The 23389-nt window shown below is 46.0% G+C and overlaps 1 protein-coding gene across 1 annotated transcript in view; it reads right to left on the bottom strand.

Moving 5' to 3' along the window:
- Positions 1-23389, bottom strand: part of Notch2 (notch receptor 2) — a 133379-nt gene that overhangs the window by 90455 nt on the left and 19535 nt on the right. Inside the window, 1 exon segment of the mRNA NM_024358.2 lies at positions 8591-8672. Within this exon segment, the coding sequence (NP_077334.2) occupies positions 8591-8672 (82 nt within the window).

The following is a 23389-nucleotide window of genomic DNA, read 5'->3' as shown; positions in this document are numbered from 1 at the left end:
TAAGATGAACTGAGCCTGGCCAAGGGGATGCTGGGCAGAGGACCTGACTGAGATACCTGGCCTCTCAACTAAGAGGGATTCGCAGCCTGAACAGAGTGCCCAGGCGCTGTCCCTGCTCTTGTTTCCCTCCTTCTAACCAAACCCATTCTTCTTCTTAGCCTCTGAGACTCTTGAACTCTGAGTTCTTGCCTAACACGGCCACAAGCTACCTGACTACTCAGTCTAGCAACACAATGAATCAGAGAGTCAAGGGAAGGAAGGTAATTGCTGCCAGCTGCCCTCTCTTCCTGTGCCTGGGCCCTTTCCCCAGCCTCTCACTAGACATTCCACCTCCACAACTCATGCTAGCACCATGTGCTGAAGGGATGCATGTCCAAACCACTTAGCTGTCACTTGAAACCTGACTGATCCACACACTGGTTCAGTGAAACATTACATGAACTAGAATTTAGACAGAAAAAGCAACCAAGATGGAGACATATTTGGGGCTTTCTGATCTATTCACATGACCCAGAACAGAAAGGCCTGAGATATGTGGAGGCCTCTGGCATGTGTGGAGGCAGTGCTTGCCTCCTATGGGCCACATGGGGTGTTCATATCTGAATAAAACAATCTGTAGTTGCCTTGAGTGGCAGAGATACTGAGAAGTTGAGTCCTTTGCTCTATGGAACAGGAGACTGGAATTAAGGGCTTCTGGTGCCACTTAGATTCTAAGGCAGGCGATGATGTTCTCATGAACTTTCTCTTCCTACAGGAGGGGAAGCAGGCAGAAGGGTGTGATTCTGTAGTCATTGAGCAATGCCAGCCGTCACCACTGCCCTTGCCCTCGCTCCCCTTTCCTAAAGTCCTTCTCATAAAGACAATGTGGACTATTTCTGAAAGGGGACTATTAAACAGAAGCTACGGCATCAGAATGGGAAGTCTGGTGTTCCTATCCGAGGACCTTAGACCCCATGACTGCCTACATCCTCAGGGAGGTCACTAACAGTAGATAAGTAAGATCTAAAAGGTGTAATGAAATGGAAGAGAAATATTAATTTACCTTGCATTTCAGTTGGATATAAAATAGAACTCAAATTATAAAAACACAGAAACAACACACTCTCCTGATCCATGTGCACATGCATGCACACTCATTCATGGATATGTGTGCGTGCAACAAGGGGGAGACAAGACACTCAGCTCCACTGCTGGCAATTCCAACTCCTGAGCGTACATATTTATGCTATTTTATCAAAATAAGCTTGGAAATCTCTACATAATTGTATTTCCATTTAATTTTGATTAAGGGCAAATATAGGCAAAACTAAAATGAATTTAATTAAGCTTCTCTAGAAAGAGAAATATTTCTCATTCTGCTTCCCAGGGAAGAGAAGTGGGGGGTAAGGGGGTTCCTACATGAAGTGATGGTGCTGACAAGCTACGATTGAACAATGAGCAGCTTCACACAGGATTATGGTTAACCTGGAGGCCGTGTTCAAAGAAGTTAAGCTAAATTCCAATCTATTAATGCCAGCTTTGTGAGCCAAAATTAATTGATTTAATTTATTGGCAGCTACCCAAGACAGGCAGAGGGATTCAGGCGGAGCCTATGGATGGCCTTCTACTTCCCCATCAATGTTTACTGGTTCCGCCTAAAGCAGAAAAAGGATTTGGAAAGCTCATGGGGACTCTCTTACCCTGCGTTGATAAGAAGCTGGTGGTCAAGACTAATGGAAGCCTCTTCCAACACACTCACAGTTTAAAGGACGCCGTAACACTCACTTTGGGGTGGCACTGTTAGACAAGGTATGGCCTTGATGGACACACCTACATATATGGGTAATTTATGTGCAAACACCAAGTGCCATGTTTAACAAGTGACTGTACTGGCAGCAACATCCCAGAAGCCACTGGGCTTCACCCATCTCAGTGTCACAGCTGTATAAAACTGTTCTGAACCTGCTAGTCCCCAATCAATAAATGGGGAGGTTCAAGGGGGGTTTGTTTAATTTTCTCTACTGAAAAGCTCACTCACAAACAATATTTCCCATCCCCCATTTCACTGCTCTTTTCTTATATTTCATCTACATAATGGCAAAAGGCACTAGCAGAGGCTCGCCTTTGTAACCTTGACTAGCTAAAAACCAGTAGTAAATAGTTAAGTGAGATGCTGAGGCCTACCCAAAGCCACTACTTCTACTTTCAAATCAGGCACTGAAAGGCAGAAAATAGGCACAGCAGATAAAGGAGCTTGCTGCCAAGCCTGAAGACCTGAGTTCAAGCCCTGGGACCCACATGATGCGAAAGAACTGGCTCCTGCAAGTTGTGCTCAGACCTCAACATGCATGCATAGCACATACGTGCCCACACATAAAAATAAATAAGTAAATAGATACATAAAATTTAATTAATAAAAGCAGAGATTTGATCATATTCCAATAGTCATATATTTCATACTTCCTTTTGGAGAGGTCTTGTTTGAGCTTTCACTTTAATATGCAATTTGGTCCCATTTTATTGATAGGTAAACTGAAAGAAATGACAGCACATTTTCAAGAGCTCATCTCCAAACCGTTAAAAAAGAAAGTTTTAAGATCTTGGGCAAACTATCTAAACTCCCCGAGCACCCATCTACTGACTGATAGAGCAAGAGTTTAACATGCATTTCATCTAAACAGCAGAACGATGGCAGAGCTGGTCTAGAACGACAGTCGGCTAGCACTGTAGCCGTTACATTGCCAAATATCTGATTGCTAGCAGGAAGTAGGCTCAGACTCCAGTCTATCTGGCATGAAAATCTATGTTCTCTGCATGTTACCAGACAGGACTCTTCCAAGACTTAATCCACTCACAAGCACCAGACTGAGCCACACTGGAGCCTGGTGCAAAGGCAATGATGGGTACTGCTAATCTCCTCATTTGGAATGCTGGGATTTCTCACCATTTTTTTTTTTGCACTAACTTTGATATTTTGAACTATGATGCCGAGGTATCCCTGACTGATGAATGAGTTTTCAGGCAGTGCCCTGACTTCCATACCCGAAGCTAGGTTCTCCCTACTCACCATAGCCCCAGCTCACTCTGAGCAGTCCATACTAGATTCAGTTATTTCCTGCCTGACTTTATTTCTCACCCGACCTCACGACAGCCCTGCAGGGCTGCTCAGGACCAGTGATCTGATAGTGGCTGGATGACTTTCCAAAGTATGAAGTAATTCAACAATATCAACTAACTCTTACCTCTTACCGCAGACGTGAGTGGTGCATGTGGGACACACAAGCAGACTGCAGTAAATCACTATGTGTCCATTTTTACTTCCGGTGTGTGTGTGTGGGGGGGGGTGCTTCTATGTATCTCTGTATACCACCTGTAAGCCCGGTGGCCTCTGAGGCCAGAGATGGCTTTAGGTCCCCAGAACTGGCGTTCCAGATGGTTATGAGCCACCATGCAGATGCTTGAAACCAACCCTGAGTCCTCTGCAAGAGCAGCGGGTGCTTTTAATCATGGAGTCATCACTCTGTCTGCACAATAAGTAACGCTCGAGTCAATCATTCTTAAGTACCACTCTAAGAAAAAGAGAAGAACCCCTACCCTGTGAGAGCGTTTGAATAAGCCAAAGATACCGCTCTTCACTTAATGTCTGAAAGATGCTAAAAAGAGGGCGTAGAGAAATGAAGACACCACAGAGGCATGGCTGGCTCTGCTGTCGCCTTCCAGAGAACCCTTGCATACATGATGCTCTGAGAGCTAGGGCACCCAACATGAAGGAACTGGGCTGGCGGGGCCAGCTTGACAGGAAAGCAAGCAAGGGGTTGGCCAGGGGACAGTCCGTCCACGGCTCTAGTCCTCAGCTCCCCTTCACAGCAGTGCATGCACTCAGGAGAAGGCGATGAAAGAGACTAATGCTGAGCTGGCCACAATGCACACACCCTTCTGAGACCACCACTGAGGCCCACCACTAGGCTAGAGCCTCCATGAAAGCTGAGTTCTGGGGGAGTCCAGCTCCTCTGATCTCCACTATGATACCTAACTGTGTTAACAATGAAGGCAACCTGCCCAGTTTTCTTGGATGGATTTCAGATGCCTGGACCACCAACATCACTCCTAATCCTGGCAAAGAAAATACTGAGTTGCTAATGTTTACTGCAGCTAGCGACAAGGTTTGGATAAAATGTGACACAGCTTGTATTTTACAACATTTTGCATCCATCATTTCCACTTTAAAATGTAATTTTTAGATACACACTAGAAGTTCCCAGGAGCACGCACCCATCCTCAGGAAGCTCGGCAACTGTGTGGCTCTCCTTGTGTCTTTCCTCCTCTTTCCAATGCTGTGCTAGGCACCTCCTCCATGGCAGGTGATGAGGAAGGACCCTTCACCATTCCAATCCGTACCCTCGCAAACAACAACACCAAGCACATCAGAGCAGCTTCCTTGTTCATAACAACTACAAAGTCAGGATATGAAAGGCACTAGAGAAGACTACAAGGAACACAGGACTTGAGAGGGCACAGAAGCAAACAGTGAGAGCCCCACATTTAGCTGCCTTCCCTCTGCAAGCTGCTCCTCGATTCACGCAGCACTACAGACAAAAGCAATTGACGGTGGACATCTTGCTAACAGAGACAAGGCAGGGGCACCGGGAGCTATGGAGATAAATAGAATTTGAAAGGCAAACCCTTGGAAAAGCCGGAGACCTGAGAGGAGGAGCTCAAAGTCTGAACACAATACTGTAAATGCTTCTCCTTCAATGGCTCTGAGTGTACAGAAGGTGAGAATACAATTCGAGACCCATGTGAAAGAGTTGGAAAGAGTGGGTAGGCAGTCCTCCTTAGAATTCAAGCCTGCCAAAGTAGAGGGGCTGGATAGAAACACCCCAAGCTTGGAACATCCCTCACACTCCACAGAGATCCTCTGAAGGGTCACTCTTGGCTATGTGTGTCACCTCCCAGCACTCAGGGTGAACAGAAGCAAATCTACCTAACGTAGCACTAACAGGATCAAAGTGATCCATCAGGGACGGAACGTACCCACTCCCACAAACCTCCACTGGGATAAACACTCCAAATGCACTGCCTAGTGTCAAGGCAGTGGTTTAAAAGAGTGAAGGAAAGCAAAACTGAGCCCACAGTCAAGACAAGGAGCAGTGGGCAGAAGCTGACCACTGGCACCTCAGACAATATATAAAACAGGATAAATATGTCCTTGCAGTAAACACCGTGAACTGGGTAACTCATGACCTCACCTACACCCCGCATCCTAGCAAACATGAGCTGCCTACGATTTTTAATCAAAATGGGATTTGAGGTGGTTTATACTTAAAAGCTTAGAACAAACAACTCGAAGGTGATTAATTACATCCAAACTTAATTACATATTTACACCTCCCAGTAGGACAGGGAGAGAAGAAAATGTCCTAACTTTCAGCAGTGAGAGGACTTTATTAAGAGCTGACAGCAACTATTTAGCAGCAGTAATTGAGTTTTATGCAAGATTGCACAGGTCCCCCTTGCCTGGCAGCACAATCTGACAGGGTCCTTGGGCTCATCGAAGTGAGAAGGGGGGGAAACCACACAGTTGAACTGTGCACAAAACCCATCTTTGAAAGTACTTATCCGCATCTGTCAATGTGATCTTATCAAGGGTCTCTATTCTGTCTATAAACAATCATTAGGTTTTAGCTGAACCAGCAGCATAATACCACCTTAACAGGTTCTGGGATACCTTCCACCCTAAAACAGTTTTCTCCCAATTCCCACCCTACCCCCCACAAAAGGAACTTGGCTTCAACTCTGTTTCCTTAATCCACTAAGCAACCTCAGGGGAAAAAAAGACAATCACATGCCCTGCGCGTCTGGTGTAATTTTCATAATCCTCTAAGTGTTGGGATACTTATGGACTATTTTGTGAAAATATTTACTGAACAAACTGGAGTGCCTTGTCTCTCGGGTCGGGGTGGTGAAGGGATGCTGGGAAGTGCTGTGAGTACACATCACTGTTACTTAAAACAAAGAGGTCAGTGTAGCAACCTAGGGCAGTGCGCTCAGCCTCCATGCTACCCTCCCCTCCTGTGTTCAGTCACGCCCATGCCCCTCCTGAGGACACTGGACACGTCAGTGAGGAGAGCACTCTTCCCAGCCTTCTTGCTGGTCTCCGAAAGGATGGCTCTGCCAACTTCCTCCCTTACTCCTCTTTCTCCAAATTCAGTCCCTCTGCTGTGTGACCCTGGTTGCCTGAAACTCGCAAGGTACATCAGGCTGATCTTGAACCCACAAAGATTGGCCTTACTATGCCTGCCAAGTACTGGGACAAAAGGTGTTCACCACAACTAGTCCCAGGCTGACACCACTTCTAGCGCGTTCATTGTGCAGGGTTTTCTTCCTGAGGCTGGTTGCAACCATTCCTCCCTGGTCACGCTTCCGACCATGCTAGCCTGGTCTGAGGCTAGCAACTGCCTTGCCCTGAAAGTGAGCTTTATTTCGTGTCCTCTCCTGTGCTCAAACACTGTATGTTCTCCCTGAAGCCTCCTCTTCTCATAGCAGACATATACAGGCCAACACTTACGACCTATGTGAAACTCCCCCTGCATAAGTCATTAAGTCCAATTCATCCAACTAGCTTGCCTCTCCACCAGGCCAATGTTACACAAAGTAAGTAAACTTCCCAGAGGGGAAAATCCATCTTGTTAAGATAAACAGATAAAGACGTGGGAATGATGGTATGTGCTGAACTCTGTGTGTATGGATCTTCTTAATCAAGGGGCATGTGTGGCTGTTTCCTCCCAATTGAAACATTTACTCTACAAAGGTGGGAGGGGCTGGTAAGATACAGTTATTGAAGCTCACAAGGCATAAGGAGCTGGGGACCCAGAGGATTTGCAACGCCCTGCTCCAGGGTTACAAAAATAACCATCAGCTGGCGGGGCTCACCTCCTGCAAGGAGCTGTGTGAGTCACCGTGACGGTGGGCTTTTCAGTGTGGCAGCTGGCCTTTGAGTTGCCTGTGCTCCAATAAGGAACCCCGGTGGACTAGCTAGACTTGGGTGGCATCAGTTCTTGGTTCTAGTTTCAGGGGCCCACTTGAGGCAAACAGGTGTCTGTGACAGCTCCCTAGAACAGTGGGTGTCAATCTATGGGTTGTGACCCCTTTGAGGTCGAGCAACCCTTTCATAGAGGTTGCCTAAGGCCATTGGAAAACACAGATATTTACATTGTGATTCATAACAGTAGCAAAATGACAGCTATAAGATAATTTTATGGCTGGGGTCACCACACATGATGACTGTATTTAGGGGCCCTAGTGTTAGGAGGGCTGAGAACCGCTGCCGTTGAAGAAGGCGCAGACAAAGTACTTCACCCTACAGTTCCTGCATGCCAGGCACCATGCTAGGTATTAGCTATGCGGAAATGCCCAGAGAAAAGGCTCAGCAGTGATCCCATAGTGCCAGGTAAGTCCACCAGAGCTCAGTGTTAGAACAGAGTAAGTGACCACACAGCGGGCACTGCCAAGAGACAAACTGTGGTGTCCAGTAGCAGTGTTAAACTCCCTCCCGTAGTAGCGCCCACGTGAAGGAGAGTGTACCACGTCAGTTTTATTTTCCTGGCTAAAAATCAAGTGAGTAGCCACAGTCAGTTACATAACTTCCATTTCTGATGCTATCTTAATTCCAATCCAAACTAACTAATGTCAAGTTTGACTGTCAGCACGGTTTAAAATATTTTCACTTTGTTGAAGAAAATTGTTCTAATAATCTTTCTGAAAATCTTATAACATTAAAGAATGTGGATCCTAAGGTCAAAATCTAGGGGGAAATGTTACAAGGACACAAGAAAAAGGGCCAACAAGTTCCTATTCCCACATCTTATTTCCCTGGTGTAAATCCAAGGACTCTGAGCAGAAGCGGGCATATCTCTGGGAGTTCAAGGTCAGCCAGATCTACAAAGGGAGTTTTAACCAGCCAAGGATACACAGTAGGACCCTGTCTTAAAAATAAGAAAACAAATACATAAAAGAAATGGGAAAAAACTGTGTATGAAATTATCTCACGGCTTGTCTCAAACAAAAAAATTAGGCTAGACTAGATGGCTGGAAAAACAAAAGTGTTCTAGAATCAAGAGGTACCTCAAGTTTCCAGGTCCAGTCCCCTCCCCACCCATGTGGCCCACCCACAGACCAGTTCTGCCTCCATTCTAGAAGCTCATATACACCTTGCTCCACAGTCAACAAGGGGATTGAAGTGTCCTAATGATTACTTTACATTCACTTAGAGTAGCTATCTACTTGGTGTGACTTAAAAACATGGCTATTTCTAGTATTTGAGGGAGAAGATTTCAAAGCTGTGTCTTATGCTGAAAAATAATAGAAAAAGGACTCCATAGATATTAACTAGCCACTCACTAAAACCCTTTAATTACAATAAAGATAATGGCAGGATAGTAACACATTCTCCCCAACCATTTATCTAACAACGAGTCAGCCCTTCCTTCCTCAACACCACAAAAACAACACCAGATCTACGGACCATTCCACAGAGACACTGAAAAGAAAGAAAGGCCAAGCACAGCTCGCCCAGGGCCTGCTGTCAGAGAGTTGATGCGGAAGGACTTACCGGCAGTAGCCTGTGCCGTTGTGGTAGGTAACACAGGTCCCCTCATTTACACAGGGCTCTTGACCACCTCGACACTGCAAAGCTGAAATAAAAGAGAAACTGGAATCAGAAATCAGGCACCAATCACAATCCTTAGACCAAAAAGTGTTGTCTAAAGAGAAACCATTTCCCCCATCACATCACCTTTGCGCGTGCACTGACGTGTCTCCCGAGACACAGGAGCACAGTGCACCTTACAGCCTCCTCTCACGTGGTCGTGTATGTCCTTAGTTTTCTGTGTCTCAGTATGTCTGACAGACACATGTCCCAGGGACAGGAGATCATTAAAGCTGTACCAACCGTAACAGGCCATGATCCTTTAGGACTTAGACACTTGAGAAAACCACATAAGAGTCCATTGTTGACTACTTAGGATCTGAGAGGACAGCGGTTGACCATAAGGAGGAGCTGCTCGGCTTCAGGTGAGGTTTTAATAAAATAGGCCAGTTGAATAAGCAGTCAAAAGCACCAACATCCACCAATAGGTCCCAGAAAAAAGGAGAAACCAAATTCATGGAGAAAGGACTACAATGGCCTATCATTTCAAGGACTCACAAAAACGTAAAGAGAAGGTTGTCACTAGAAATGGTAGAGAAGGAACTCAGGTAAGCAAAGTAGAAACTAACTTCATATTCATGGAGAGACAGAAGCCCCTTGAGAAACAAGGAAAAGACTTTCCCACGAAAGGTCTCCAAAGCAGACCACACCCAGGAGAGGAAGCCGTCCACCCAGCTCAGCTGCCTCCAGCATCTGAAGGTTTAGCTTTTAGAATGGGATTTTCATCACAAAGATACACCAAGACTCCTCAGGACTACCAGAAAGGCAAGAGAGAACCTATTCAAAACCCTCTGAGAAGTGTTTATCTATCAGCCCGTACATACAGGAACTGATAATTCAGCCTGGACAGCAACCCTAAGAAACGGTTCCTTACATCACACCCTATTCCACAGCTGACGAATCAGCGTAGGCAAGCAGCCTGTGACATCATCACAACAGTGAGCCAGAGACTGACTCAAAACTGACTTGGGGTGACCAGGCCCAGAGACTGTGTTTTAAGTACAGAGGCAAGCGACTTCCCACTAGCATGGCGGGCGGATATTATTATGACCACGTGCTGGAAAGTGAGGGCCAGAGAGGTTAAGTGGCTTTCTTCATGAGGTATCAGATCCTATCTGGTGGCAGCACTGCTAAGCCTATCCCTGTGACAGCTGTTGGCATCATAGAAACACTCCCTGGGCTGTGCGTGACACAGGCAGACTCTGGAAGGACATCTTCTCATCCAGGGCCCACTTCCCTGTAAGGCGTAAGCGCTCCCTCTTCCCACACTGATAAGCTCCAAAGCAACTACCATAATTAAAACAGTTACTGTCAGGTTATTTCCTCCATGCTGCAGCGCTCAAACTGATGTTTTCATCCTCGTTAGACACTTTTATTAGCTCTCCTCTGGTTGCCTTTTCCTCTCCTTATTATTAAAAAAAAAAAAAAAAGACAAACAGCTCAGGAAAGGACTACTTCACAGGAACAGAGCAAGTTCCAGCTCAGCCCCTACAAGAACTGCACCAAGTGAAACCATCATGAGTCCCAAGTCCTGCCTCCTGCACCTGGCTATATGGCCTCAGGCAAGACACAGCGTTACAGTGCTCCATTCCCTACTGGTGAACTAATCTAGGTTAAATACCCCCAGAATCTCCATAAAGGAGGCTGCAGAGGCTGGGTTGCAGACAGTGCTTGCTATGCAAGCATGAGGAGCTGAGATTAATCCCCAATACCCACGCAAAGAGCAGGCGTGGCTGTGCACGCCTGTGATCTCAACTTGAAGAGGGGATGGAGGCAGGTCCCAAGAGCTTACTGCATAGCCAGGTTAATCCCCAAAAGAGTTTCAGCTCAGATTAAGACCCTGTGTCTCAAGACAGTGAGGGAAAGAGAAGCAGAGGAAGGCAGTTCCCTTCTGACCGTGACGTGTGTACACAGGGTCACTCACATTCACACTCAATGCACATACCATGCACAAACATCACACCACACACGGAATAACATATATAAAAATATGCAGTACCAAGGAGAAATTTATCCCAGAGACCATAAGGACCCAGCCACCCATGACTCATCTGTGGGCAGGGAAAAAAAATCACAGCCTGATCCTATTAAGTGTCCTGGCAAATCATTACAGTGACAGGTTCATAGAATGCAAACAATCTAGAGTCAATATGTGGCACTCAATCTAGCAAATACCTTTACAGCCTTGCTTTAGAGAACCAATCCAAGTCCCTGACCAAAAAAAGAGGCAGGCTTTCCAGGCGGGCTTCCCAGGCTAATAATTAATGCTTCCTGGCTGGTTTGTGAGGTTCAGCTACCTTGAACCTTTAACATTTCCCCAGCCACAGTCTTCAAACTTCGGTATGCATCAGAGGCACTGTTAAATCAGTACCTGGACTGGCCCTCCAGCCCCAACAGTTCCCAGGGGATGCTGAGGAGGGCTGAAGTCTGAGGAGCCCCACAGGAGGACGGAACAAGTGCCCTGGGACTTGAGTGGCCAACTTAATAAGTCTCCTTGATTGTCCAGTCCAACCACCAAAGAATTTAGATAATCTAGGTGGTAGAGTTTGCTTAAACGAAAGACAGAAAACTTGAGACTCGTGACTTCATTCTCAGGCTATTTCTAAGTGAATACTGTAATTATGTGTCATATCAGAAATGACAAGTTTGGTAAACCAAACCAATACAGGAGAGATTGGGAGAGACTAAGACCTCAAGATTCAGTGGCCTCATTTTTCCGGGCAAACACTTCAGTTTAGCAACATAAATACAAATGTGAAGACAGCTCCCATGTGTCAGGAAGTGAAGCATTCAATCAAATCAAAGAGTGGATGGAGCCTGAGCCACCAGCCCAGCTTTTCTTGTCAAACTGCACACAGTAGCAGAGTCAGATCAATCTTTTCAAACTGCGGTCTGTAATTCTGGACATGCACCCCACAAAAAAGCAAAAGCAAATATGAGGAGGTGGGCTTGTGTCTCGTCGCCCAGCCACTGGGCAGTGAGTTTTGAGATGGGTCTCACTGTAGCTCTGCCTGTCCTGGAACTCACTGTGGAGAGCAGGCTGGCCTCAAATTCACCGAGATGGATCTACCTTCTGAGTGCTAGGCCACCACACCCAGCTGAAACCACTCAGAACGCAGCACATCTAAAAGGGATGCAGATGCAGATGCAGATGTCAGAGACACTGTAGTCAACAGAGAAAGAGATTCTGTCTCACAGGCTCTGCTTCTTTTAGGGGAAAACAGACAACGACGACAACAACAACAACAACAAAAACAACAAACAAAAACAAAATGTAAATAAAGCCACTTTATAGACAGTGTTATATTCTAAAAAAAACAAAACCCAGTAAGGAGGTACAAACAATTCACGGTCTTCAGATAGAGGTAAGTAAGAAAGGCCCATTTGGGGATTGAGATGGGAATTAAACAACAGTCACAACAGGAGAAAAGCCATGGAGGCCAGGATGGGCTAAGGCACCAAAGGCTTGGTCAGGTCACAGCTGCTCCTTCAAATGGGAGGGGAATGAACTGCCCTGTTTAAGCATGTCAACTTCAAAGGAAAATGACACAATTTAATACAGAGTGTGATATCAATAAATGGGATTAATTCCTCCCAGTCACCATCACCAGCACTCTAATAAACCACACAAGCCACGCGGAGCTTACTGCCCTCCTCTTAAAAGGGCAATAAAAAGAAATGACTCACTAAGTGCACAACAGCACTACCCATGAGCCAAAGGGCCACTCCATCCATGAGCATGGCCCTCAACCAGCACTTCGTAGAAATCAACCAAGCATGAATGAACCGGTCTCTGGACACACCATCCTCGAAGCCTCCAGGGAAGGGACCGATGGAACAGAGGGAAAGTGACCTAGCCAAATGACTCCAGAAAAATACAAACACGGTAAAAATCGCTTTTATTAGATGCCTTCAGTATACCCTCTTGATACTGTCAAAACCTCTCTACAAAGAACTAGGGACACAGCACAGACCCTTGCAGCCATTCAGGCCAGACAGGCTTCATGTTTATTCAAGTTTATTAGCCTCCACTGTATACAGACACTGCAGACAACAAGATAAGTGTCATGGATCTTTACCAGGTCCAGTGCACCAGGAATTTATCTTCGTAAAGACAGACTGAAGGTATCCAGGCTTGATGGAGTCCTCATCACAATTTTCTAGGCTTTCCAGAGCTTTTTGGGCCGTGCCAGCTATGTATCATGGGCTTAAAAGCCTCCCTTTGTTTTAAGAATCTCGAACATGAGTAATTAAGTCTGGTACCCCAGACGTGTAATCTGAGCAGCCTTCAGTGTTTCACTCCTTGCTCTGACAAGCAATGTTTTAAATTGGCATTACTTGTTGCTTTGTAGCCTCCTCAAAGAAGCCTCTGTCTGTTGTCTGACTCACATGACTCTTTTCATACCGTGCTCCTTCTGCCCGCAGCGTGTGCGTCCACTGCTCCCTCGGACGACGTTTAATGCCCTGAATGGCCACAGAGCCGAAAGTGGAAGAGTGACACAGGGTGCTTCTTTTCTCCCTTCCACGTTTATGCAAATTTCAAGTAGCAGAATTTGAGAGCTGAAGTCTGGGTTGCAGGCTGGGACTTGGCTGTGTCCCTCTGTTGCTTCTGGCACAGGGCCCCTGGAAGGAGTGCCGTCCACTGAGCACAGCCATGTTTTCTAAAACGACTGCCTGCATTACTACCCAAAATAGGAGAGCTGAGGGTGGACGAGGCAGCAGGGATTTGCAATGATTCTCACAGCACCCTTCAATTTCAAACAAAAAAGCTTCCACTTTGTTTTTTATTCCATTGTTTGAGGCGTCAGAGGGTGGGGGTGGGGGGTGTCAGCCATGAAAAAAGAAATACAAACAAACAGAAGTGAGGAAGCTCTGAATCCCAAGTGTCACATTCAAACAGAAGCAAAGTGGGAGTAGTTGTCTCCCTCCTGAAATCAGTCTTGGTTAAAAGGGAAGGAGAAAAGTAACGAGGAAGACATTGATTTTTTATGCTCCCAATAATGTGTCAAGCATCTCTCTGCCTTCTTCACAGAGATCACCCAGTAGAAAATATTTCCGACCTAAAATATGCTGATTTCTGACCCAGACAGGACAGCTAGAGGGTTCACAGTCTTGCTGCTTTCCCCAAACGGAAACCTGTTTTGGTTTGGGAAATTAGAAGCGACAGTTGTTTCACTCTAGGCCATACTGGCCTGAAACTGACTATGTGATCAGTCTGCCCTTGAACTCTTGCCTGACTCTCATGTGCTGGAATTAGAGTCGAGTCACCATGCCCGACACCTAGAATTTTCATTTTATAAAGAAATTCATTTCTATGAAATATTAATCCTTGATTCTAAAAACTGAAATTTTGTCTTAACTCATAATACTTAATAGGGAGTATCAAAATTCGTCAATAAGCTGTGTAACTCTACAACTTTTTTTTCCTTCTTCCTTTGCTTTTCTCTCATCAGGATTATAGAAAGAAAAATTAAACCTCAATTGTGAGCTGAAGCAAATGAGTTCAACTAGACAAGTTCCAGCCCTTGCGTCTTAGAGATTACACTATATTCAACACACGGTTTGAAAACCCAGGGAAGAACCAGAACGTGGCCAGTCTATTAATGGCACCCCTTCGTGCCGACCCTCCATCCCTCCAGACAGCACTGTACAATGCTGCTCCTCCCCAGCTTGCTAATTCCTACCTACATTCTGATTTGAGAGCTTAGCCTTCCTAACAAGGCGGCTTCATCCCCGTTTGCTTTGATGCTGCTCCCACTAGAGCCCGGGCAGGTGCATCATACACTCACCCTCGCATCTGCGAAAGTTCCTGAAAGGCAGTGTTGACTAGCAGAGATGGCTCATCTCCTTGTGCGTGACCCGTGGAAGGTGCATGCTCTCTGACATTCAACAAACTAAATAGCTATGACAAAAACCCACTAACAGACTCAACCAGCAGCTTCCATGTTTAAAATGTTCAAAGGTTTCCGTTTTACTAAGTCTGGAAACGCCCAAATGAGACTAACACAAACTTTACTTTTGTCAGGATAACAAGTAAAAGAAATGGAAGACGACAGTAGAAACATCTTAGCCTTTAACAGGAATAAAAGTTTGAGAAAGTAGAATCATACATTTCTAATCTCTGCAAAACTAAAACACTTTTCAAAGTTTCTGTCTTAAAATATTTATGAGCCAGGACTGGAGGGAGGGCAAGCCCCTCCTCCTAGACCACACGTCACCCTCTCCTGGCTTACGTGACATCTGCACTCATGTGCACAGGGCGCACGCACGTGTCTCTAAAATAAGTCTTTAAAATAAAGTAAAATGTGTGTGCGTGACGATACGATATTCCCTCTGACCCAACCCCTGTGCAGCTTTAGCCATGTGGATCAGGAGGGGAGGCTGACTAAAGAGGCTGCACAGAAGCAAATTGTCTACAACCAACAAACGCAAAAACAAACTCCTCAAAGTGCTGGTTCTCCTCTTGCAGTGAGCGCTTTTGCTCCTGGCACATCCATTGGTCCATAGGCGCCAGTATGGTTCCAAGACAACCCAGTGTATTTCCTCAGCATGGGCATCCTTCTGGGGAAGAAAATGGCACACACCAAGACAGACACCGGGCTCGCAAGTCCACACAGCTCAGTGTGCTAAGGACTCAGGGGAAAGCACCATCCACAGGCTCAAGGGGCCAGCCTTCTAGCTGACCCGTGTACTATGCTTATCTGTCCTCTTACCAAGACAACTTTGCCTGCCACCGATTTCCTGTACTTTTAGCAAGCCCTCCCTATTAAAACTTAAAAAAAAAAGTATTCTAAGTACAACTTAAAATTTTTAAACCCTATAATTTTAAATAGAAGCTCTTAAGTACCCTTACTAGAAAAAAATATAAATATATATAATTTTCTTGCTACCCTCCCCCAAAAGAAGCAAAATGTCCTTTTAGCTTAAATTTCTTAGTGCTTTTAAATGGAGAAGACAGTGCCTAGTGTTTGTTCATCCAGAGGTAGATTTCAAAAACTCTAAGACGCAAATTATATTAAAAAGGAAAAAAAAAACTGTGATTGTTAAACCCTATCGCAAAATATCATGGCAACTTCCCAAAACCAAGCAGGGAAAATCCAGAGACCAGTCTCAGATTTCCTCGCCAGCGTCCATCGCATGGTCTTTTTCAAAAACACCCTTCTGTGGTGGGAACAGGGGCGATTCACAAGACCCAGGGCTGGGCAGGAGTCACTGGGACACCGAGGCTGCTGTGCAAATGGTGACGGTGGAGCCCAACAGTGTCCTGAAGTGTGAAAGTGTGCAAGTGTGCAAGTGTGCAGAGGGTGGGGCTACGCGGTCATCAACACTGTTCTGAAGTGTTAAGTCTGCAGTGTTCTGAAGTGTGCAAGTCTGCAGAGGGTGGCAGCTACTCGGTCATCTGGGTCACAAACGCTCCATACCTACAGCACCAAATGAACCCACTCACCCGTACATAGCATTCAAGTCCAGCATTCCTGCACATGTCACTGAGAATTGTCTAAATCCAAGGACCTCAAAGGGTCCTAAATCCCTGGCCTATATTTGATGCTCCAAATCACAGAGACTTGCAGGGAGAAAAGCAAACGTAAAGATGGGAGATGCACATCATACCCAGGGACCAGAGGGAGCCAGCAGGAAAAGACCCACTGTATAGCACGTACACATAAAGAGGATATATGCATGAAGACAATGCAGGGGGCACAGCCCTGCCCTTCAGTCCCGAGCCAGTCTTACTTCTCAGTTTTCCTCATGTGTTTCCCCACACAGAAATTTAACTCCTATGGCAGGGGGGCAACAGAGAAGCAGAAGATGTGATGGCGGCCATTGACAACCATGGCCAAGAGCTCCTTTGCCAAACTCCAAACCTCCAAAAAAAGTCAGCTCAGAGACCCAAAGGGTTATGATGCCCTTGATAAAGTTCTCATTGGGTCTACAGAGGTCAAGAAGTGGCTCTGTGTGACCTTCAGTCTGGCGGTCTCAGGAGGCCACCAGCAACAGTGCAAACCCTAAATTACTAAGTTGAGATCTGAGGGCAATTTCTGTGCAGGTGCTGCCCTCCATCCCCTATTCCTCATAAACAAGTCCTAACTTCCCGGAAGGATCCGGAAGAGTGAATGCACACCCTACTCCCATCCGTCTTCCTTGTCCTTACTTCTGTTCAGAGGCAGAGAGGGATCCAGAAGCTTGTGAATCTAGAACTAAGGGAACACACACAAGCCGTTTCTGCTCCACCCGTGTCAGTCAGTCAGCTGTGAGGACAGGCACACACACAATCAATGCTTGGGAAATGGTTGCCAAGCTGAACTGCCCAAGGAATGGTGAGACCAGTAATTTTCTATCTCCCACCAAGAGAATGATAAACAAGGCCTTAATTGCCCACAAAGCACAAGGAAAACCTGCAAAATGACAGTTTATTATAGCCTTTTATAAGGACACAGAGACCTGGTGGAGGGGACACTTTAACCCCTCTTGTTTATCACTCTTAAAATTCTCTCCTTGAGAACAATTCACCCCACTGGGGACGTGGTAGTGAGAGGCCTGTTGAACAGGAGGGATTTGAGGGAGTTTACCAGTTCCACCAGTCCCATGCCCAGGGCTGGGACCTGCCTTCCCATCACCCCATCTCATTACCAGGGTCAAATCCTTTGGAAAAACCGGTACTGGTGCAAAGCAAGCCTAGGTTTAAGGAAAGGGACAAAGAAGTCAGTGGTGGGATTTGGTGTAGTGCCAGAGAGGAAACAAGCACCCCTTCCCCCAACACACGATTACCTCACCGACAATATTAAAGCCAGAGTACTGTAATCACTTTGGCTATCCGCCCAAATATGTCTCCACGGAAAGTCTCAAATACTCTAGGTTTTATAGCTTAAAAAGAACAAGTACCCAGCCCCTGCCTGCCCCGCAATGGGATCTGGCTTTCAATCTGCTAAATGTATCATTAAGCAAGATTATGATTTTTGAGCACAGTGAGTTTCAGCCCACCTCATGTATCTGAACAGAAAACAATCCCAGACCTGTTACTGGTATCTTCATGGAGGAACTCTGAGGACACGAATCAGAAACTAGCTAGCCACATCCCGAGCCATATAGTTAACAGGTCAAAGGCAACACTCCAACCACAGAGGACTCTGGCACTGACGGAGCACCACGGAGCAACACAGACCACAGGCAGAACACTGGACGACAGGATGTCATTTAAGACGGACAACTGAGCTCCTCATGGACAGGGACTCTGGCTTGATTCACACCTCCACCCAGGTCTATTAATAGTTGGTGACCAAGAAGTAAGCCAGAGAGTTAGTAACAACTCTCCCTGTGTGGCCAGACGGGACCAACTGTCCACCGCTACAATAAAGCACTGACTTAGCCAGCTAGGTGTCTCCACACAAATGATACCCTTAATCCCCACAGCCTGGCAAGGCGTACAAACTGCTATAGCACTACTTTGCAAAGAGGAGAGAATTTTAAAAATAAGACACTTGCCTACAGCCATACAGATGGAGAATCCAAGCCAAGGCTAGAAGGCAGTTTTTTAGGTTTGTTTTGTGGGGTTTTTTGTTTGTTTGTTTTTTAATCTACCAATCCTGTATTAGGTACAAAACAACAGCCAAAAGCCTGTGAAATACCACCTGCGACTACAACAGTCTCACCAAGTAGACAGCCATGGACATATAGCTGTGCATATGAAAACACTTCTGCCAGAGCCCAGGGGCGTGTGAAATCGGGGCTGCGCTCCTGCAACAGGAGGGGCTGCAGTGCTGTGTTCCCGACCTGCACTGGACGATGTGCTCTAAGAGACACACATTCGTCACCATCGCCGGCCTCACGGCAACCCCACTCTGGAAGGCACACCAACTCTGGGAACAAAACACACAAGGTACTTTATGGAGTTAAAAGCGGCAGGGGAGAAGCTGTTGTTAAGTTCTTCCTTTGTAAAACAAGAAGAAGACTGAAGCTAGACAGCATTTCTTCTCCACAAAAACACAGCATCAAGGAAGAAAGGGAACATTCAGGAGTTGGAGATGGAACTCAGGAACAACGGACCATACCTCACTGTGACAAGAATTCACTCTCACAGACGAGAGACAGTGAGCAGTCACCCTCACTGGACCAAAGAACCTGTGGTTCACACGGTTAGATACAAAAACCTGCGAAATAAAACACAGCCACAAACGAAGCTAATGAAGACTGAACCACTCAACAGGGAAGAAGCGTGGCCTGCTCCTCCGAGTGTAACAACTGATGTGGTAAACCAAAAAGCCAGAGGAGACCGGGGATTGCCTTCATCTGCTCAGCCCTGTCCAGCTAAAAGAGTCAACACCGACAGCAAGAGGAGTCTGACTTCCCAAGGCAGGAAACGACTGTTCTAACACATGCCCCTAATGCTGCCCATCCCAAGGAGCCTTAGCTCTTCCTTCCCACAAGGCCCAGACCCCAGACCCTTGCCTTCCAAAGACAAAGAATAAACTTCATTACATTTTCATATGTTGTCCCGAAAGTGTCACCTTGTCTCATGTCTGCACTACTTTAAAGCTGTACAAAACAGGAGCTGGGCAGATGTCACAGCACTGACTGAGCTCCAGAAGACCCAAGGTAGGCTCCCAGCATGTGCACAGCAGCTTACTCCAACGTGACGCACTTTCTGGGCCTCCGCTGGGCATCTTCAGGCAGAGCATGTATGTGGTTCACAGACATATATGCAAGCAAAGCACGTATACACATACAAAATAATAATTTTTAAAACCTTACTAAATAATTTAAAGGGGCTCAGCAGTTCAAACCACTGGCTGCTCTTCCAGAGGATATAGGTTCAGTTCCCAGCACCCACACGGCAGCTCACAACTGCCTACAACTCCAGTCCTAGGAGATCTGATGCCACCGTTTTGCCTCTGTGGAAACTGTACTGAACATACATGCTGCATTGGGCACGCAGGTAAAATATCAGTACATAGATAGTTTCTTTAATGAAAAGAATTAAAAGATGTTTAAAAAACATTACTTTTCTGCTTTCTTAATGGCACTTTTTAAATAATTTACTTCTTTGTATATGTTTTTGAGTGCAGGTTTGTACATGTGAGTATTACCCTCCAAATAGAAGCACCCACAGAGGTTAGAGACTGCATCAGATCCCCTGGCACTAGAGTTACAGGCGGTTGTGAGAGCCAAATGCAGCTGTTTAGACCTGAAGCTCTGGTCCTCTCTGAGAGCAGTGCATGCCACTAGCCAGGAAACTGTCTCTCCTGCATCTTTATGACATCTTTAAGGGTATCTGACACCCAGTGGCAACCCAGGACTTCGGATTGGTAGATGAATTAAAATGAAGTTTTGAAGTATAGTACATTTTGTGTGTGTGTGTGTGTGTGTGTGTGTGTGTGTGTGTGTGTAACCCCATAAATATTCTACCAAATTCAAGAAATCCAATGACAGAACTCTGAGGAAAATAAAAACAAAGAGTTTGAAAAGTATCAAAGCACAAAAGGGGAGGAGCAGGGGTGGGGGAATCAAGGAGAAACGCAAACGGCGCCTCCTTACTGTGCAGCCAAGGCCCGTGTGTGAAAACCAGCTGTCTTTACTCAGCTGGAGGAAAACCACAGCACTGGGAAGACCTCACTCAATGTGCGTCCTAGGCTAGGACACCGCTCCCTCGGCCTCTGCAGCACACTCAGTCTAACCCGTTTTTCCAGTGACATTAATAACATAAACAGCCCTGACACGGAACCGATCGGCAGTCTACCAGCTGAAGAACTATCCAAAATGTCTACTTACACAGCACCCATGTCCGAGAGTCTGTCTGCTTCTACCTTACAGCCGGCCAGTTCCATTCTGCTTTTAGATCTCAAATGGTGACCTGTTCTATCACAAAAATGAAAATTCCTCCAATACCCAAAATAATCTTTTGTTGCATCTGCTTGGTGTCCCATGGCCTCACTGATCCCCAAGTGCTGGGCTTCCAAACTCTGAAATACAACTTTTCCTCAAATGTCTCTTTTTCTTATGCCCTGCTCCACTCTGGTCCTGCAGAAAGCCGACAGAAAACCCACAGCCAGTGCAGGACGCTAGTAGCCTTCAGTCGGGCCCTCAGATGATGGATCACTCATTTTATTACTCTGTCACTTCTAGCTTACTCTCAAGTAGGCTGGTTCTTTTTCTGTAAACATTTACCAAGCTCTAACTCTGGAACATGGGCCAGGCTAGTCACCACGATGTGAAGGGAAGACTTAATCACACCAAACACCAACCCAGACTGTTACAGGGAGAGCTCTTAGTTCTCCTTTTCCAAAATGAAAAACAGTATTCTTGCAACAACAAATTCAACTTAACTCACGTACGGGTTCTATCCTCATCTTTCCCACCCCCAAAATGCATTCTTTTAAATCACATGGCAACTCACAAAAGCTACTTTGTAGAGGGGCATTAGAAACACTGGGAGCAAAAGATAATCTATTTAAGGAAAGAACCAAGAGCTTTGGCATTAAACTCTTCAATTTACCTTCTGGATCAGTGGTCTGCAAAATGAAGTATGTGTGTCCTGGAAGTGTATGGGGGGAGGTCTGAGACCCTCCACTGGGGTGCTGCAGGAGACATCAGAACAGTCTAAAAACGCATGACTAAGCTTTACTAAGAGTGTGCACACACTGAGTAGGCAGGCTCAAATGAATGCTTTTCTCAGGGTATACTGTTGTAAAGTTTTCACCCCCCACACTCCACACAGTAGGATATGCACACCCCTCAGAGGACACAGCAGGCCAGGAAAATGCAGAGACAAACTGGGCTCACCACACTGGCTTCTCTACTGGACCCACTGCCACCAGGCTAATGAAGCGAGCAGTATATAGTCAGCAAAAGAAAACTGAGGGAGCGCACGCCAGGTAAGCCAGGAGAGGAGGAAAACCACTCCGAACTCAGCAGAAACAAAAGAAGAAACTGCAGACGGCATACAGAACCGTGAGCTTGCTGGTAGGCTGCCCTTCTCACTCCAAACAGCTCTGGCCACTCTGCCAAAATAATTAGCAATTACATGAGGTAACACAGAAACATTATGTACAGCCTGCGCTGTTCACTTATGCTATCATGTTCATTCCATCATCCAAGCCAGAATTCCCTGGAGAAATGCTCTGTCTTTATCTGTAAACAGTGGGACTCCATGGCTAAATTGTCACCTACTCAGAGTGGGTTGAGGGTCAACTTCCCTTTTCAGGCTCTGTCAACATCCCTAAAGCTTCCACAGCACTAATTCCCATCACGCGGAAGATAAGACTTGATTCCCAGGCATTCCCAGCACAATTCAGGGAGCAGCTTGATGAAGGAAGTAGGTGACTGGGTGTTGTGTGGCCACTATCTCCGTGCTCTTGAGAAGTTAGTTTTTGTAAGGCCTAAATGTCACAATCTGTTAACACCAGTCCTCACAGCCTGTGGGTCCTCAGAGCTAAGGAAGCTGCAGCTTGCTGACACTTTACAATAATCTAGGTAAAAGGTAAAAATATACTTTATACCCACATATACATACGCACACCCCAAACAGCACTTATCACAATTGTGGTGCCTTCTCTTCATTCCACTCTTTTCCTACAATGTTTGATACCTAAACTGGCTCCACACGCAATACATAGGTGCACACAACCCACAGGGGAAAAACACTGGGCTGAACCTGAGAGGAAAGCGCGTGACCCTGCAGTCAAGAGTAGCACGGCCAGTAACTAGACATGTAATCTCCGGTGAGTTACCCACTTTTTCCTTTCTTAGAAAAACACACACACACACACACACACACACACACATATATAAATATATTATATTATATTGGGGCTTTTTTTATCTGCATGCACACTTATATACCACAAGCAAGCAATATCCAAGAAGGCTAGAGAGGGTTTGGATCCCCTAGAATTAGAGTTACAGTCAGTTGTAGGCTGGCATATGGATACTGGGACCTAAACCCAGGTCCTCAGGAAGAGCAGCCAGTGCTCTTAACTGCTGAGCCATTTCTCTAGCCCCGAGTTATAACCTTTTCAAAGTCTATCATCTTGTAAACTCTGGTTAAAACACTGAGGTTTTCCTCAGGATTAAACGCCTCACCAGCTACACTGTCTAGCAGAGAGCGCACAGTCAATAACGCTGTGCTGATGACTAGGAAGGCCATTGTCATTAAGTGCAGGGATTCCAAACAAAAGCCCAAAAGAAAAGAGCAGGATTACCTGTATAAATACCAACCAGCAGGGACAACATTGGCCTAGGCTCACTGCAGCCGCACACATGGACGTTTTTAACATTTTCTTCAAAAATCCCTAGCAATTCAGTGCCCACCACCTGATGAGCACTTAAATGGTTGTTGAATGAGTGAATGAATGAATGAATGAATGAATGAAACGGATGGCTCCAAAGAGGCTTGGGGCCACCTACTCCCTACTTACTCCATTATTCAGCACAAGAGGAACCTCTTCAACAAAATACCTAACACGGGCCAGTTGTTTTTATGTAGCACGTACCCTGGGCTCACAGCGTCCTTACCTGGACTTCTGGAGACTAGACGTGGGGTGCTTCCTCACGGTCTACAGCAGCTCGCCAACAGCAGACAAGCCCACAGCCACTGCCTCTGTGACACTCTTAGTCCCAGCTCTAACAGCACTGCTCTGATCCCACTGTGCTTGACCATTTGTCAAAACAATGAGACCTCATTAAGCATCTGTGTTGTACAAAGAAATG

Source organism: Rattus norvegicus, chromosome 2 (assembly GCF_021556685.1).
Source record: "Rattus norvegicus strain SHRSP/BbbUtx chromosome 2, alternate assembly SHRSP_T2T, whole genome shotgun sequence".
Taxonomy (NCBI): Eukaryota; Metazoa; Chordata; class Mammalia; order Rodentia; family Muridae; genus Rattus; species Rattus norvegicus.
The sequence above is the reverse complement of the archived record's forward strand: the minus strand, read 5'-3'. Positions and strand labels throughout refer to the sequence as shown.